This window comes from Anguilla rostrata, chromosome 9 (genome assembly GCF_018555375.3).
Source record: "Anguilla rostrata isolate EN2019 chromosome 9, ASM1855537v3, whole genome shotgun sequence".
Classification (NCBI taxonomy): Eukaryota; Metazoa; Chordata; class Actinopteri; order Anguilliformes; family Anguillidae; genus Anguilla; species Anguilla rostrata.
The window spans coordinates 49,327,447-49,345,791 of NC_057941.1; the positions used below are offsets into that span (position 1 = coordinate 49,327,447).

Consider the following 18,345-nt stretch of genomic DNA (forward strand, 5'->3'; position numbering starts at 1 on the left):
CCAGGTGTCTGTAACCCACATTTGGGAAAGCTAGTGGTGGCGGTGGCTATAGATAATTTGGCTGAATTGGATAAGTCTCTTATTTCTTTGTCCTGGGGGGGGGGGTTATTTTAAGTCCAGTTCGTTCGGGGACTGGATTGCTTCCAAATTGGATTACAATTATTATATGCCTGCGCTAACTGTTCTTCTGCACTAAAAGCCATGCATATTAAGCACATTCAATTATATGAAGCAAAATGATCTAGTGCTTAAAGACATTGAAAATCTTTTTTTTTTTTAGGTTGTGTAATTAGTCTCTCTGTGGCATCCATCTGCATTGTGATCCGACGACTGGAAGAACTAGACAACACAAATACACACACAGTCAGGGGCGTCGTAGTGGGGGGGAAAAGTGGGACTGACTACCCAGGGCCCGAATGGGGGGAGGGCCCTCGAAAAGCCTGGAATGATGCGTGAGGGACATGGATCAAGAGAGGAAGGGGGCCCACGGAGACTGCTTATGCATAGGGCCCAGAATTTTGTGCTACACCCTACACACACACACGCTACACTCACACACTGTACACACACACACACGCTACACTCACACACTGTACACACACACACACACATTACACACACACTCACACACACAGTCACACACACACACACACACACACACTCTCACACACACACACACCAGAGCTCAGTGATTCTCCCTAGAAGCCCTCAGGCATTAATGGCCTGGATGTTGTACAGCCTCTCACGTTCGCCTGCGTTTTTCTGAAAAGCGTGATTAAATGGCACTTCACTCACGCGCAGGCGAGAGGGAGATGAGAGGCGACGGTCCCGGCGGGGCCTGGGAGAATCCGAGACCCCGTCAGGTGGGTAGAGAATCGGGCGCAATGAACGCGTTTAACGGTCCGTAGGGCCGCGACTCGAGAGGCATATACCGCACCCCCCCCCAACCCCCCACCCCCGCTTCCCATCCCATGTGGGCGAGGTTCCAGGGTTTGAGAGGCTTCCAGTGTGTCTCCGCTGAGCCCGGTCTTCCCATAAGGCATTGTGATTCCTCCACACCGCGTTCCCCGTGAATGCCTGCCACCCGTACTGTACGTCTGTTTTTATTTATTTTTTCCAACAAAAAAAAAAAAGTGACGTTTTGAATTTATCTCTGCTATTTAATGATTTCATTATTTTGCTTCTTAGCTGTCTCCTTCAGCTCATCTCCAAACTCAGGAACTTTTGGGGGGGGGGGGGGGGCTGCCACCGTAAATAATTAAACGTCTTCTTTTTCCTTTTCTTTCTTCCTCTATGTTTCTGACTGTTCTGTGCCTATTTTTTTCCTACTTAGAAAATCATAACAGCTTCTTTTAGTTTGTTTTTTTTTCCCCCTGGGAGGCAACATGTGAAGAAATGACTGGATGCGAAGCTGTCTATCAGCAGGAAATGCCATCTCTCTCTCTCTCTCTCTCTCTCACTCTCTGTCTCTATCACTCTACATCTCTCTCTATTGCTGTACCTCTATCTCTCTCTCTCTGGCTGTCTCTGTCGCTCTACCTCTCTCTTTCTTTTGCTCTATCTCTATCTCTCTCACTCTTTCTATCTCTCTCTCTCTCTCTCTGTCCGTCTCTATTGCTCTACCCCTCTCTCTTTCTTTCTCTCACCCTCTCTCCCTGTCTCTCACGCACAGTCCGTCTCTCTCTCTCCCAGATCCCAATGCCCTGGAGCAGAGCGGTCCGGACCACGCGCTGATCGGGGGGGTCGTTGCCGTCGTCGTCTTCATCACCTTGTGTTTGATAATTGTTTTGGGGCGATACCTGGCACGGCACAAAGGTATGAACCCCCACCCTGTGGCGCTGCACCTGCCGCCAAAAAAAGCCCATTATTATTAAAACTCTCGGGAGAACCTTAACTTTCGGTCACCTAAAACAAAGTAGGGCTTTCTTTTGTCTCAAAACAAAGGAAGACCTAGTGTAGCTTTTGTAAGGCCTTACAGTTTATAATTTTATGCCCCTTTAAATAAGCCCTTTTTAAAAAAGGTTTCTGTAGTTCTCCTTTTATGTTTTCACTTTAGCTGGTTTTATTCTATTTATGTTATTTTATTTGTATTTGTTTACTGTTATCATATTGTTTTATTATTCTTTTTTCGTGATCAATATTTTTTATTTATTTCAGACGAGGTCAGCACACACTGAGATACATACTATATACTCTGGGCACAATAACATATAAAAGTATATGGTAAACAATTAAAATAAGCTATTTTTAATTGTTTTATAATTCTTTGGCCCAATAATGTTGCTATGGTTTTCGTGTTTTACAATAAACAAAGACTTTCAGCTCATGAAATAGTTTGCGGTAGAGCTGTGGTTTCGGTGTTACTGCTGTCCGCGTAGTCGCCGCTAGTGTTCTCCCCTTTAGCACGGTCGGGCGAATGACCCATTTTTTTGGGGGTTTTCCCTCGGGCCCGGACAGGTACGTACCTGACGAACGAGGCCAAAGGCGCGGACGATGCCCCTGACGCGGACACGGCCATCATCAACGCCGAGGGGAACCACGCGCACGCGGAGGAGAAGAAGGAGTACTTCATTTAGACTCTGGGCCCCTCCCCCCCTCGGGCGCCTCCCCCCCTCGGGCGCCTCCCTCTCGATGACAGCGGCGGTCTCCGTGGAAACGCGGACCTGCTCCACCCCCCCCCCCCCAAGTCGGCTTTTTGTTTCCCCCCTCCCCTCCTCTTTTAAAGCCCGTTCTGCTTTTTTTTTAATTTAATTTATCTCTTGATTTGAGTTAGATTAGACTTTTTTTTCTTTCTTTCTTTTCCGAGGCCACAACTTCCCTTACGTTTCATTGGATGGTTTTTACAAGCAACTAGCTGCAGGAAAAGATGTCGCCTTTTTCTATTTTGTATCTGCGAAACGCGAAACCCCCCCCACAACCATTTAGACCATTCTTATCTCTCACAACCCCCCCCCCCAAAGCCCCCATGCCCCCCTTTCTCCATTATATGTTTACACAGTGCCTAAATATACAGATATACGTTGGATTTCAGTCAATGCCTTCATTTATTTAACTGACAATGTAACTGGTTGCTTGCTTTTTTTCTTGAAAAATCATTGTTATGATGATATTGATTATTATTATTATTATTATTATTATTAGGGAATATACTGATCTCTCTCTGTTATATCTATCTCTTGTCACACTGTATATCTTCTGCAGCTATCTTTCATACAGAAGTACGACATTCGCAGAAAAGCTGGCCAATCGTACGTCAGCGTGCGGAAATATTCCGCCATGCCAATACAAGTTGCTCTAAAACACAAAAAAAAAACGAAAGAATTTCTGGAAAAGAAAAGCACCCTTTGCAGGACTTGTAGAATTTTGCGATTATGGGTAACGTCAAATGGATTCAGTGAAAGATGTGAAATGGTGGGGTGGGGGTGGCGGGGGGTGTGTACAATTAAACAGGTCGTGAATGTTGTTCGTGTTCAGAGCGGTAAAGTTGTGTGTGGTCAGTCAGGCGGCGCAGCTCGACGAGAGCTCGCGTCAACACCCGCGGGATTTCAGCATCAGTCTGTGGGAAACAACCGAGGAGTAAAACTCAGATAAATGTAAATATCTGAACACCAAAAAAATATAAGGAAGTAACATTACGTTCGAAGGAGCACAACGGTAATGTCGTGTGAATATGTATTACTTACGTCATTCATGATAATTCCTTTGATTCTTTTGCTTCGCCTGTATATTCCTGCACTGTTTAGCTTTGACGAAGCTAACGCCCGACGTACCCTTTGCATACGCGTTTTGCGGCGAGATCACTGTACAGTACTACAGTACTATCATGTTACATTCTCCATATTCCTTCTGCCATCAGTTATTTCAGGCAGAATAGAACCGGTAATCCCTTTTTGACATTTATTGTTTTTTTTTTTTTCTTTTTCAATTTATAAATATACAAATACTTTGTTTCCCATTGGTATGTAAAATGCATCACTGTGCGAAAACAAAAAACTGAATATCTTGAAAGCTACTACAGCTGCATTGGGAGGATTAGGATCTTGCCCCCATCTCTTGGGGCAGTTGGTATTGCTATTGGTATAGAAAAGTAGGTGCGAAAACAAAGATTAATATCCCACCCAAATCTAGTTTCTCCCATCATGAATGTCATTTTTGGAAATTAGTAGACTTTCGTTTTAAGTTATTACCACCAAACCCCTTGCATCAACGTTATGTGTTAGCTGGTATAAGCTGTCTTTTTCTCATCAGTTTGATATTTTTTTAAAAAGAAATCACAAAAAAAATTCAGAAGCACAAACAGTTTGATAGAGATACAGTATTGCTTTGGCAACCGGTGGACTGTCTCAGGATTTGAAGGAGGAGACTGATGTGGAAATTAAGCTATTATAAAACGATGGACAGAAATTGGCGCTCCCCGATTCAATCAAGAAAATAAAGAAACATATCCTTGGATTATTCAAAAAATATATGGTAAATGGAAAATTGAAAGTGTTTTTTAAACTGTGTTTTATTTTTGTTTATATGATTAATAATCTCCCTTGTCAATACGGTTGTATATTATGTCTGCTAAATGTGGTTACTAGTGAAAATTGTTGTTAGACTTTGGGATCCCTCATACCTTAAAAATTTGTATATTAGCCAATTTATCTATTGAAAATAGTCCATAAAACTTTTCAATTTGTCATCTGTCACTGCTAATTAAAAAAAGAACATGAAAAATGTGTTTTCTTTCAGCACAAGGCATGTATATACTGTGTAAGTACTCAAATTTGGAAAATACGCACATGTTGATTCTTAATCAAGCTTTTTCGAAAATTTGATTGATTTGATTAACATGTTAGGCGTCCATTTTGAAAATATTTTTCATCTTTTAGGTTTGGAGGGTGCCCTCTGATATGCATATCGGTCATGGTACAGCACTGAATCTTATAAGATTATTCATATCTCAACTGATTCATTCCAACAGTGTGGGAGGTCAAATCAGCTTATTTGTATAGTAGCATCAGTCAGCTCATAGTAGTCTTACAAGTCTTTTTCTTGAAAGACTTGTGTCAGTCATTCTCAGACAATTTTCACTCAGTCACAGCTGTAAGTAACATTATTGCCATTGAGGCACTGCATCATCATTATTATTATTATTATTATTATTATTATTATTATTATTATCATCATCATCTAAAGCTTTAAGGTTCCAAACAATAATCAGTCTCTTTTAATATCGCTCACACCACTTGGCAAATGGCTAAATAATGTAATGTTAATTTACTTTTCTTTCTATGATTTATGTTATTCTGGCACATGTCCTGTATATGCATACTAGTCCATGGCTGCCCATGGCAAGTGGGTAGAGGAGGCTGGAAACCATTGACGACGGTTTAATCAACAGTTTTTTTGTGATTATTATGGTATGGCGGTAACTCTTACTCAGAAACCATCTTTGGAATCACTTTGGATGTTAAATATACAGAACAGGTGGTTTATGGGGGCACTTAATGTTCATTGCTGCCATCTTGAATTTGCCGCTGTGCCCTGAAAGGAGAGTGTTAGCGTTGGCTCCTTAGCGTAGGTTTCGAAGAGGTTTTGTTGCAAACAGACTCACAAATAGATGTATGGTCTGAGCGTGGATTCCTGGTCTTAGGCCTCGCCTAATTCTGTGCCGTGGGGCGCCATCGATGCAAGTATTTATTTATTTTATTTCTTCAACATTCAGAGTGTTGGATGGTAAAACGGCTGCTTTTGCTTGTTGAGAGGGATTATAACGTTCTGGGGTCATTCCTTTTTTTTTTTTTTTTTTAAAGTAGCAATTTGCTGGTTCCTAATAAAGTTCTCGGAAGTCTTATCTCAAATGTACTCCACTTTAAGCGAAAGTCATTAATGATACTGTATTGGAATAAACCAAGCGGCTTCAGTTCACCACAATTGCCTTTGTGTTTGCAGCAGACAGTGTTGATGCCGTGTTGAGCAGAAGATCCTTGTGCAGGATAATAACCCGCCTGCTTCCTGCTTCCTGTATCACAGGAAGTTGCATCATAACACATCCCATTACGGTTTATCCTTTTTTTAAACACTTTTTTGTGTGACTTAATGGCTTTAACGTGACTGTAATCATACAGATGCTTTTTTGTAGCTTTTTAAAAAAAAATTCTTTTTTGTTTTATTTATTTTTATTTTTTTATTTTATTTTTTGCATTTTCTGATAAATAAGGGCCAGTACTACCAAGCTCATAATGGTCAGCCTAAAAATGATAATATTGGATTTAAAATTAATATTGGGTGTGCATGTGCAAAGTTTTTGCAAGAAAATTGAAGGACTTCCTGAAGTTTGGCATCATAAAGGTAGAAAGACCTGTAGTCACTGAGATATTGAATGAATTGTGGGTATTAGAACTGTTCAACATGACCATCGACTGCTGCCTGGTTCATTTTTAATTGCTAGTGTAAGAACTGCTAATGTTAACTTATCAGCCTGGACATATCAAGCCAAACAGTTTAATTTGTACTGGCACGAATAGGAAACGGTTATATCCACAATGCCATTTTTATTGTTTAAAGCAACAACCTCTTTTTGAAAAAAAAAAAAATTGAAAACACAAGAAAAATATCTCTGAACGGTCCAGCACTTCTGTTTTTCTTCTGCTAGCGTTTCTCCATTTGCTCTATTTTTTTGTAGTTTTTTTGTCGTTTTCTTACCATTGAATCTGGTTGCATGACATCAGTAGAAAACCATTTTAATTTCAATTGGCTCAGTTTCATACAAAGGCCTGTGTAAAAAACCAATGCAATCGACGCATTTTAACCTCCAAAATACTGTCAGTATTAATATACTTAATAATAGTAGTATTAACGAATTTCATTCCCATATAACTTTTTTTTTTTTTTTTTTTATCAAAGAGAAAATAAAAAACGTGTTGCATAGCTGTAGGCTAACACTTCTGGTAACATTAGTGTGGCAGTAGTTAGTGGAATTATTTTATTTTATTTTATTTTATTTTGCATCTCAGGAATATGTTCCACTTAGTTTTTTTTCTCAAAAACACAGGACATGCAATCCCCTCCCACCCGCTGTGTCCCTGGTTTCTGACGCTATGTACCTGTTCGGTTTTTAAAAATCATTTATGATGTTAATAATAATAAATAAATAAAAAAACGTGTTTTCATTATCTGCTGCTTAATTTTTATTTATTTTTTTTTTTCATTTATTTTTTTTGCTTGATTCTCTTGTTGAAGGCCTGAGCCCGAGATCTCAAAACCCCCTGGTTCCTGGTGGGGGTTGTGAGGTCTGTAGGGTTTCTGTTCAATTACATTACATTACAGGCATTACACAACTCATTTTACATCGCATTTTACATTGTATTCAATTATACAGCTGGTCAATTGATGTTATTAAATATGTATAAAGGTATATAGATTTTGTCCTATTTACAATTTAAGAAAAAAATAGGGCAATGTGCTGGATTTTTTAAACGTATGCTTCCAACAATTAAACTGCCATTACTGTTATCTTTTACTACTTAGCATACATTTTAAATAGGTGTGCTTTGCATTGTTACTGCTCATAAACTAAAATCCATAGCGGGAGCAACAATCTGTTTGTTTTATTGCGGGACAGGATAATATTGAATATTACCACTATATAATAGAATTATTCCGACTTTTTTTATACAGGCGTTTGCAGGGATGGGAGTCAGTGCTGTGTCTCAGTAGATTGTCATCTTAATTATTTATTTAATAAATGTGGCGATTACTATAATCACAACTGCATACAAGCCATTTTGATTTTTATTTGATTTTAAGTGTAAAATAAACAAGACCTGTTTTAGTTTCCCTATTTCAGAGTGAACTTTTTTTCCCCCTGAGCTTCAAATTAGGCATAATTGGGATGGTGAAATTATGATTACTTGTCTAAGGTTAAGATGCATTGGAAACGTTTATCTGCTGTTGTTAAATAAAAGCTGGTCCAGAAGATGGGTAAATATAATGCATAACATCTCTTTTTTAATGTCTGTTTTTCTGTGCTAAAAACATTTTTAAAAATATTGCTCACACGAACAGTAAAATATTAATTCTTTACTTAACTCTGAGGTTTATATCCAGGGTCCGACAGTGATCACTGGGACTCTCTTTGAGTAAAATGTACTACCTCAACACTGAACATTTTACTCTTTACTTGTAAAATTCTCAATTTTTGCTGATTAGGGATGAGAGATTTGCAGTGACAGTACCAGGTGCTTTTTTTAACTTGCATGTTAGGCCCCCCACACGCATTAAGTCACAAATTCCAATTAGTGCTCATACACATCTTTATATGTTTATAATGATTATGCCGTGTGGCCAGGTCTGCTGGGAGTTTCAAAGCCCACAGTGAGAGCTGCTGCAATTAGCCTGGTGAGCTAAACTCCAACCCCCGACCCCCCCACCCCCCCCAAATCCCTGAAACCCCCATCCCAGTGGCAGGTAAACTTACTAATTGCGCTCGTACCGCTTCAGTGGGCGTCCCATATCCCATTCAGTCCCAGGCGTGCTAACGTGCTAACTCGCGTCACGTGCTAACTAGCGCCTCTGAAGTCCCCTACGATAGCGTGAGCTAAAGTGCTTCTCTCAGAAAGTATCCCATCATGAGTCAGAGGCCATGTTAGAGCCTGGAGGGGGGGCCCTAGGCCGAAAGATTTTGTTATGCCCTCATGAACGTCTTCCACTGTCTTTAAGTTACCCAAAACTCCTAAAACTCAGCCCCCCCCCATCCCCCATAGATCGATGCCCCAGGCAGTTACCTCTGTTGCCGGTTCATGAGATTCACCTCAGCTCACGAGAGACAGTGGAGCCGACCGACATCTGGAGGAATTACCACGTCTGGCTGTGAAAGCGATAGATGCATCCACCCTGCAATTGTCGGCAGCCGAAAATGGACACGGTTGAAGAGAAGCAATGATAGTATTCAGCGTAGGGGTGACTTTCATGGTGGACGGTGTCTTTCTAGCATTTTTTGTTACGGCCTGGTATTTCAAAGGCTCTCGATAGCTATAATGGCTCCCGAATTTGATGGGATTTGTGCTTTTTCTCTCCGTAAGCTGAGGTGAAAGGTGCCGGGCGGTGATGGTCCTCTTAACGTCTTCACCCCATCAGGGTCTTCGATGGCTTTGACATTGAGCTTGGAGCGTGCGCGCGCGTGTGAGGAACAAGGGCAACAAAGAAAATAAAAGTGGTATCACCCACCAGAACAAAAAAGAAGAAGAAAAAAAAAACGAAAATCCATCTCGCTCTCACACTTGGCCTGATAACCTGGTAGCTAAAACTATTTGTCTTCTTCTTGTCAGCTGCGAAATCATAGGTGTGGAGGGCAAATGCTCAAACAATTTGAGGAGAGACAACAATTTCTCTTCAGTGCTAAAGGTACAAAAACCGCAGGTTTTGAAATGATCATGAGGCTACATTCTCTCTCTCTCTCCCTAAATATTGTGCGCTGACCTTTAGGGTAAGTGGTCTGGGTTCCATCATCCAGGCCTTCAGAGATGTCTAGATATCGTTTTCAAAAAAAGAAAACAGGGACATTTGTTCTGTTCTTTGTTTTTCATTTTCAACTGTCATACATATCCAGATCCCCACAATGCTGCCATAAAAAAGATCAGGACTGTCCCACTGAGAAATCTGGACTCTGGCATTTCTGTTTGAATAAGCAGCCTATATGTTCTTGTCACTGTTATGGGTTTGTGCTCACATTGTGATAAGCTCAGACAGTGTTTTCGTTTATTTATTTATTTATTTATTTATTTATTTTTTGTTAAAGAAATCTCCCAAATTCAGCAAGGAGAGAAGCATGAAGTCAGTGGGTGTTCTGGCAAGCGGGTCTTTGAATGCAAAAAAAGGACGACAACGTCCTGCCCGAGGGGGTTTACAGTATCTCCAAAAACACAAGTAATTTGGGTTTTTTTTGTGTTAACCGCTTCACAACAGATCGGTGTCACGCCTGTCTCTTTGCATGACGTCCCGTGGGGGGGGGGGGGCTATTGCTTTGTTTCCAGGCTTGTAAGGCTTTTCGTGCTGTCAGAGGTGGTGTTTTTACTCCCTCTTGGGTTGTCAGGGAGAAGCCAGACTCTTCACGTTTAGAGTTGTATTATCAGTCTGAAAGAGCTGACTATGAATGCATAGTGTCAATGAATCAGTCATATTTGACCTCATTCATTTTCTTAAACATAATTTCTACATATTGCAGTGGTATTAATCACTTTGTTAAGAGGTATTACTAAGTACAATTCACATAATATTTGAACTTTGACAGATAATCCAAAGCAATGTTTTTTTTTTATTATTCAGTGCTTAATCAGTTTAATAGATAGGTGTAGAGAAGAGCCATATTTAAATTGTCCTGCAGAACAAAGCTTGGTTTTCCTCAGTATATTTTGCCTTATTCAGCGGGAAAGAAAGCAGTTACAGCAACAGATAGAGGAGGGCTCACAGCTCAGAAGGTGCCAGGGCAGAGTGATGAACCCCCAATCACCTGGGGGGGGGGGGGGTAGCTCCCCTATGGCTACAGACTACGCCACACATCTCACCAAGGTCTGATTTGAAGGTCAGACACAACCTCAGAAGTTCTACCCGGGTGGTCCCCTGGATGTTGTGCGCCGCTAGCTTGACGCATGTTCTCACCGTGGTCATGGCAACAAGGTGCAATTTTGGTAAGTACGTAAGTAAGCAGTTAAGTAAGGCCCGTCTCTAAGCCTCAGCCCACTTTATTCCTGCTTTGTTTATGTCCTTTTTGTCCCAAACATCACACCGTATGTTATGCTTCTTCTTATGGGTTATGAGATGCCGGTCTCTGGGCAGGGTTCTCAATAAGATCCTATTTCGAGCCAGGAGAAAGCGAGTGTAGCTTGTCATCGTGCGATATTGTTTCCTCCCTCCCGGTGCGTGGTTTTTATTAGCCCCGTTCTCCCGTTCTGTCAGAAGGGGGTCAAAGGGAGATGGATGTGCTGCAAATGGATGAATTTCGAGCGGCGATTCAAAACCTTCTCGCCCGGGCTTTAGAGGCAAATTTTTTTACGTCCTGCTTTTGGTTTGTGGGGGGTTTTTCTCCCGCGTGTCAAAGACAAAGCCTGCCGTCGATTGTATTCGGGACTCTCGGAAGCACTCCGCTACCCGCGGTTCGTGTCAGGTGCGGGCGGCTTCGTCTCGGATCTCTCGATGTCGGCCCCCGGTCGCTCATCGCCCGCTGGGGTGAAACCATGGCCTGAAGAGCGCGGAGCGGGAGGGGGGGGGGGGACTGGCCTTCCAGACTCCGGAATTTTGCGGCTGCTTGCGGTGGGTTGCCATGCTAATGGGTTCGGGGACGCAGGCAGGAAGTGCTGGAGGACTGTGGGTGTTAGCTCAGGGATGTGATGTCAACGTGATTTATAAGCAGCGGGGCTGTATTCCGGGGGATTATTTCTAGATGCTTCCGTCTAGGCTAAAAGCAGGTAGGAGAAGACCTTCCCAGCGGGTCTCTGTTGGACGTACATCTGGGCCACAAGACTCTTTTTTACAGTTGATAAACAGAATAATAGAGGCCTCAGGCTTCTGTAGATTAGCAGGCCAACATTATATTTTTTTTATTTTTTACCTGGATGCTACACTTACCACCTTCTCTGACGTGTTGCTTGTCGTGTGTCACATGACATTACCCAGAATTCACTTGAAGCCTGTCACGTAGGTGAACTTATGCCAGGGCACGTCGTCGCCATGGCAACACCAGGAAAGCGGACGGCTCTGGTCCGAGGTCACATCACGGTCACAAACTTTCGGCGTCGCCCTCACGACCGGAATATCACCCCGCTGTAAATCACCACCCCTCATCCTGCTCTGTGTGGGGTCCCCCCTCCCCCCACTTTCCACCGGAGTCTTTCCGGGAAAAATAGCCAAGGACGACCCTAATTATATTTTACAAACGGGGACACCCGTACCCCACCGAAGCACACTGCCCCAACACAGCGATTGAGTGTGATTACAGCAAAAAATAAACTTGTCTGGGAGAACGGATGCGCTGTAAATTCAAAGTGCTGCAATAACCACGTTAGACATGGTTTGAATATGTTTTTTTTTTTTCGCATATGAATGAACCTCATATGCATATCAGTATAATTATTAGGCATATCACTGTAATTATTAGGTGTTCAAAGCCCCCCCCCCAACACCCAACACACTGAATATGCTTCACATAGAATGTAAAACAGTCTTGTTCAATTATATGCTTCTTTGTTGTCAGGATCTAGTGGGGCATTATTTTACAGAGTGTGTTTAATTGCTGATATAAATCTTAAGCCATGGCACGTTGCTCGCACGTTCTGCTAATGCCACCATTTAATATTCAAACTTAAGTGAAATATTCTCTGCACATGCGCATGCAGTGGGGCTCCAGAACGCATCAGAGACGTGTTGTTTATTTCTAAAATTCGTGACTTGGGGTCGCCTGGTCGATGCAAAGAGATGAGCATGATTGGACCACAAGAAATGTCTTTAAAAAATCTGTTTTCTTCCCTGAAGTAAAAAAAAAGAGAAAGAAATGGGCCTCAATCATGAAAAAATGCATATGATCATATTTGATCATAAATTATGTGTAAGAATATTTACAGAAACATTTCAACATTCATTGTTTTGTTTTTTTTTAATAGAAGTTTGATCCTGGCTGTTTCCTTATGCTACACTTTACAAATAGGCAGCATTCATCATCTCATACACCTGGGATATACACAAAAACAAAGGTCTGTATAGTATTAATTTAAGAGAAGTTTATTTAAATAAACTGCCTTGTGTCAGCACTGCGCGGGGCTGGGGGCGGGGGGACGGGGACGGGAGAAGGGGGCTCAAGGGCTTCTCCTCGCTGCGGAAGAAATGGGGCCAGAACCCACCGGAGCGGGGCCTCTCTGAGGCACGTTTTTAGACGTCTGGAAAAATGTCTCCGGTAGGAAGTCAGAGAGCCACGCGAGGGTTAGTTACATATGGCAAGTAGCCATCGCCCTGCCCAAAATTTCGGCTGAGGCCAGCTGGAATTCTAATCTGGTTTTAGCTGTTTTTTTTTTTTTTTGACACTTCTAGCAGGTCAAAAAACTGGCCTGTGGCTGCTCAAATAAGCTGGACTCTAAGGGGCCAAAATTCCCAAAGCTGGTAGAGTAAGATGGTGGTCAACCCGATGGACTAGCTGCCCGTATTGGCTGGTAGGCTGGTGAAGAGCTAGTTGTACAGCTAAAAGTGTAAAAAAAAGAAAAAAAAAAAAAAAAAACCCCCCAACAGAATCCAGTTTGACCAGGTCAGGCCGATTTAAGCTGGAATTTTCAGCAGGGCTACAAATGGAGGGCAAAGGGGTCAAAAAAAAACGTTGTCATGTGATCACCACACTCAGCCATACCATCAGTGTTACATAATGTAAAAGTAATATTCATCGTGATCATGAAGCACATCTTTCCAACCCATGAAATCGGGAACATGTTTCCTTAACAAAGTGAAATTTTAAAAAAATAAAATGAGTTTTCAAAAGCATATGATTAAATTGTATTCAAATAGAAAATTACCTATAGGCTTATGTCCAAAAACTGAATTAATGGAAAAAGTATTAATTATGTTTTTTTTTTTTACTTTTTTATTAAATATGTTTATATTTTTTTCATTTAGATGGATGTAAAACCATGTAATTTACCTAAAATTATTAAATTAATTATTTAAAATGAGTTTGAAGATAGAAATGATATCCAATTATGATGGAAATATGTTGAAGTGGAAAATAATCAAAATACATAAGCCTATAGGCTTTTGTATTTTGATTATTTTCCACTTCAACTTATTTCGATCATAATTGGAAATCATTTCTATCTTCAAACTCATTTTAAATAATTAATTTAATAATTTTAGGTGAATTGAAAAATATGAAAAATATATAAGACTACTGTTGTCCTATCTCCAAAACGTGGACAAACTGCTAACATTTTTTAAATGCCTGTTTTTGATTCTAACAGATAGGGAATCATGTTAATTAACTAATGGATATCCATATTTTGGTGATTATATATATATATATAATATATATATATATATTATAATATATATATATATATAAATATATATATATATTATATATATATATATATATAATATATTATTATATATATATACATATATATATAATATATATATATATATATATATATATTATATATATATATATATATATATTATGTATATATTATATATATATATATATTAATATATATAAATATATATAATTCAATTTTTTAATTTATATGGATGCAAAACCGTTTTTATTAACCGAAAAATATTCAATGAATTAATCAAAATGAGTTTTAAGATATTTAAGATGCAAATATGTTGAAGTGGGAAATCACCAAAATATGGGTATTCATTAGTTAATTAAACATGATTCCCTATCTGTTAGAATCAAAAACAGGCATTTAAAAAATGTTAGCAGTTTGTCCACGTTTTGGACATAGGACAACAGTAGTCTTATATATTTTTAATATTTTTCAATTTTCCACCAAAATACATTTTTCAACATAAATCTCTTCAGAATCATATCTAGTCATTTATTTCAATGGGAAAGCTAATTAAAAGTGATTCCCTATCTGTTTGAATGAAAAACAGGCATTTTATAATTTTAAGCCGTTTTTCCACATTTTGGACATAAGGCTATAGTGCGTGCATGATTTTGTGTGTTTTTGAATGTTATGTTTTTTCTTCTTCTCTCTAGTGAACCGCTGTTATCTGCTGATGAGTAATAGCTGTTAATGACCCTGATAGAAACAGCTTTGATGCAGATCCCACAGCATGCCCACCCACACTCGACACATCCAGCATGCCAACACGGTGATTTAATTAGGAACGCTCATGCAGTGCTGATAAGGAAGCAGATAAATGTCACAAAGTTTCCTAGTTTCCACAAAGTTGGACATAAGCCTATAGCCTTATGTATTTTTCAATTTTCCACCAAAAATAGATTTTTCATCATAAATCCCTTTAAAATCATTTCTAGTCATTTATTTCAATGGGAAAGTGAATTAAATATGATTCCCTATCTGTTTGAATGGAAAACAGGCATTTTGAAATTTTTAGCAGTTTTTCCACATTTTGGACATAAGCCTATAGCCTTATGTATTTTTCAGTTTTCCACCAAAAATAGATTTTTCATCATAAATTCCTTTAAAATCATTTCTAGTCATTTATTTCAATGGGAAAGTGAATTAATATGATTCCCTATCTGTTGAATGGAAAACGGCATTTAAATTTTTAGCAGTTTTTCCACATTTTGGACATAAGCCTATAGCCTTATGTATTTTTCAGTTTTCCACCAAAAATAGATTTTTCATCATAAATTCCTTTAAAATCATTTCTAGTGTCATGTTCCGGTGTTCCTGTCTGCGTTTTCCCTGTTGGGCCGCCAGATGGCGGCACTTCTGTTTTGTGTCCTTTTCCCCCCTGTTAATTGCATTATTGGTTGTCTCGTTATTCCATCATTGTTCTCACCTGTGTCTTGTTATCCCCTCCTTCTGGTTTGATTGTTTTTTGAGTTCACCTGTGTCTTGTTACCCCTTGTCTATTTAAGTTCTCTGTTCCCTTGACTCGGGTGCTGGTTCCTTGTGTTTGTTCCCGAATTCCATTTGTTGCAAACCGTATGTACCTGCCTGTATTTTGTTCCAGATTTGTGTTTTGTTTGACCTTCCCTTGTGCTCTGCCTTCCCGTGTTCTGCCCTGCCTGTGTTTTTGAGTTCCTGTTGTTTTCTGTTTCATTAGATTATTTTTTAAGTTTGTGTTTCACCTGCCTGTATTTTGTTCCTGACTTGTTTTGTTTGACCTTCCCTTGTGTTCTGCCTTCCCGTGTTCTGCCCTGCCTGTGTTTTTGAGTTCCTGTTGTTTTCTGTTTCATTAGATTATTTTTTGAGTTTGTGTTTTTGCCCATTGTGGCCTTGTCTGTTCCCTGTTTGTTCACCTGTCGATAGTAAAGTCTTTGTTAATTTTCCCTTTTTGAGTTTCGTGTTTTTTTTCCCCACTCTGCGCCTGGGTCCCAGCACCCGTACCGTGACATCTAGTCATTTATTTCAATGGGAAAGTGAATTAAATATGATTCCCTATCTGTTTGAATGGAAAACAGGCATTTAAAAATGTTTAGCAGTTTTTCCACGTTTTGGACATAAGCCTATAGCCTTATGTATTTTTCAATTTTCCACCAAAAATAGATTTTTCATCATAAATCCCTTTAAAATCATTTCTAGTCATTTATTTCAATGGGAAAGTGAATTAAATATGATTCCCTATCTGTTTGAATGGAAAACAGGCATTTTAAAATGTTTAGCAGTTTTTCCACGTTCTGGACATAAGCCTATAGCCTTATGTATTTTTCAATATTCCACCAAAAATAGATCTTTCAGCATAAATCCCTTTAAAATCATTTCTAGTCATTTATTTCAATGGGAAAGTGAATTTAATATGATTCCCTATCTGTTTGAATGGAAAACAGACATTTTAAAATTTTTAGCAGTTTTTCCACGTTTTGGACATAAGCCTATAGCCTTATGTATTTTTCAATTTTCCACCAAAAATAGATTTTTCATCATAAATCCCTTTAAAATCATTTCTAGTCATTTATTTCAATGGGAAAGTGAATTAAATATGATTCCCTATCTGTTTGAATGGAAAACAGGCATTTTAAAATTTTTAGCAGTTTTTCCACGTTTTGGACATAAGCCTATAGCCTTATGTTTTTTCAATTTTCCACCAAAAATAGATTTTTCATCATAAATCCCTTTAAAATCATTTCTAGTCATTTATTTCAATGGGAAAGTGAATTAAATATGATTCCCTATCTGTTTGAATGGAAAACAGGCATTTTAAAATTTTTAGCAGTTTTTCCACGTTTTGGACATAAGCCTATAGCCTTATGTATTTTTCAATTTTCCACCAAAAATAGATTTTTCATCATAAATCCCTTTAAAATCATTTCTAGTCATTTATTTCAATGGGAAAGTGAATTAAATATGATTCCCTATCTGTTTGAATGGAAAACAGGCATTTTAAAATTTTTAGCAGTTTTTCCACGTTTTGGACATAAGCCTATAGCCTTATGTATTTTTCAATTTCCACCAAAATAGATTTTTCATCATAAATCCCTTTAAAATCATTTCTAGTCATTTATTTCAATGGGAAAGTGAATTAAATATGATTCCCTATCTGTTTGAATGGAAAACAGGCATTTTAAAAATTTTAGCAGTTTTTCCAGGTTTTGGACATAAGCCTATAGCCTTATGTATTTTTCAATTTTCCACCAAAAATAGATTTTTCATCATAAATCCCTTTAAAATCATTTCTAGTCATTTATTTCAATGGGAAATGAATTAAATATGATTCCTATCTGTTTGAATGGAAAACAGGCATTTAAAATTTTATGAGTTTTCCACGTTTTGGACATAACCTATGCCTTATGTATTTTCAATTTTCCACCAAAAATAGATTTTCATCATAAATCCCTTTAAAATCATTTCTATCATTTATTTCAATGGGAAAAGTGAATTAAATATGATTCCTATCTGTTTGAATGAAAACACTTTAAAATTTTAGCAGTTTTTCCGTTTTGGACATAAGCCTATAGCCTTATGATTTTTCAATTTTCCACCAAAAATAGATTTTCATCATAAATCCCTTTAAAATCATTTCTAGTCATTTTTTCAATGGGAAATGAATTAAATATGATTCCTATCTGTTTGAATGGAAAACAGGCATTTTAAAATTTTTAGCAGTTTTTCACGTTTTGGACATAACCTATAGCCTTATTATTTTTAATTTTCCACCAAAAATAGATTTTCATATAAATCCCTTTAAATCATTTCTAGTCATTTATTTCAATGGAAAGTAATTAAATATGATTCCTATCTGTTTGAATGGAAAACAGGCATTTTAAAATTTTTAGCAGTTTTCCACTTTTGGAATAACCTATAGCTTATGTTTTTCAATTTTCCACCAAAAATAGATTTTCATCATAAATCCTTTAAAATCATTTCTAGTCATTTATTTCAATGAAAGTGATTAATTGATTCCCTATCTGTTTGAATGGAAAACAGGCATTTTAAAATTTTTAGCAGTTTTCATTTTATAACTGCCTTGTATTTTCAATTCAAAAGATTTCATCTATCCCTTTAAACTAGTCATTATTTCAATGGAATAATTAAATATGATTCCTCTGTTTGAATGAAACAGGCATTAATTTTAGCATTTCATTTGCTAATATGCCTTTTTTTTAATTCACCAAAAAAGATTTTATCATAAATCCCTTTAAAACATTTCTATCATTTTTCAATGGAATAATTAATATGATTC

The 18,345-nt window shown here is 38.4% G+C and overlaps 1 protein-coding gene across 3 annotated transcripts in view; it reads left to right on the top strand.

Moving 5' to 3' along the window:
* The window catches only part of LOC135264031 (cell adhesion molecule 2-like), a 331,728-nt gene extending 324,568 nt beyond the window's left edge, over positions 1-7,160 (top strand). For all 3 annotated transcript variants that reach the window (XM_064352608.1, XM_064352605.1, XM_064352606.1), the window contains 2 exons: positions 1,693-1,815; positions 2,458-7,160. In XM_064352608.1, the coding sequence (XP_064208678.1) occupies positions 1,693-1,815; positions 2,458-2,576 (242 nt within the window). In that variant the 3' untranslated portion in view covers positions 2,577-7,160. The remainder of the gene's footprint in view (positions 1-1,692; positions 1,816-2,457) is intronic.
* Positions 7,161-18,345: the final 11,185 nt, after the last annotated feature.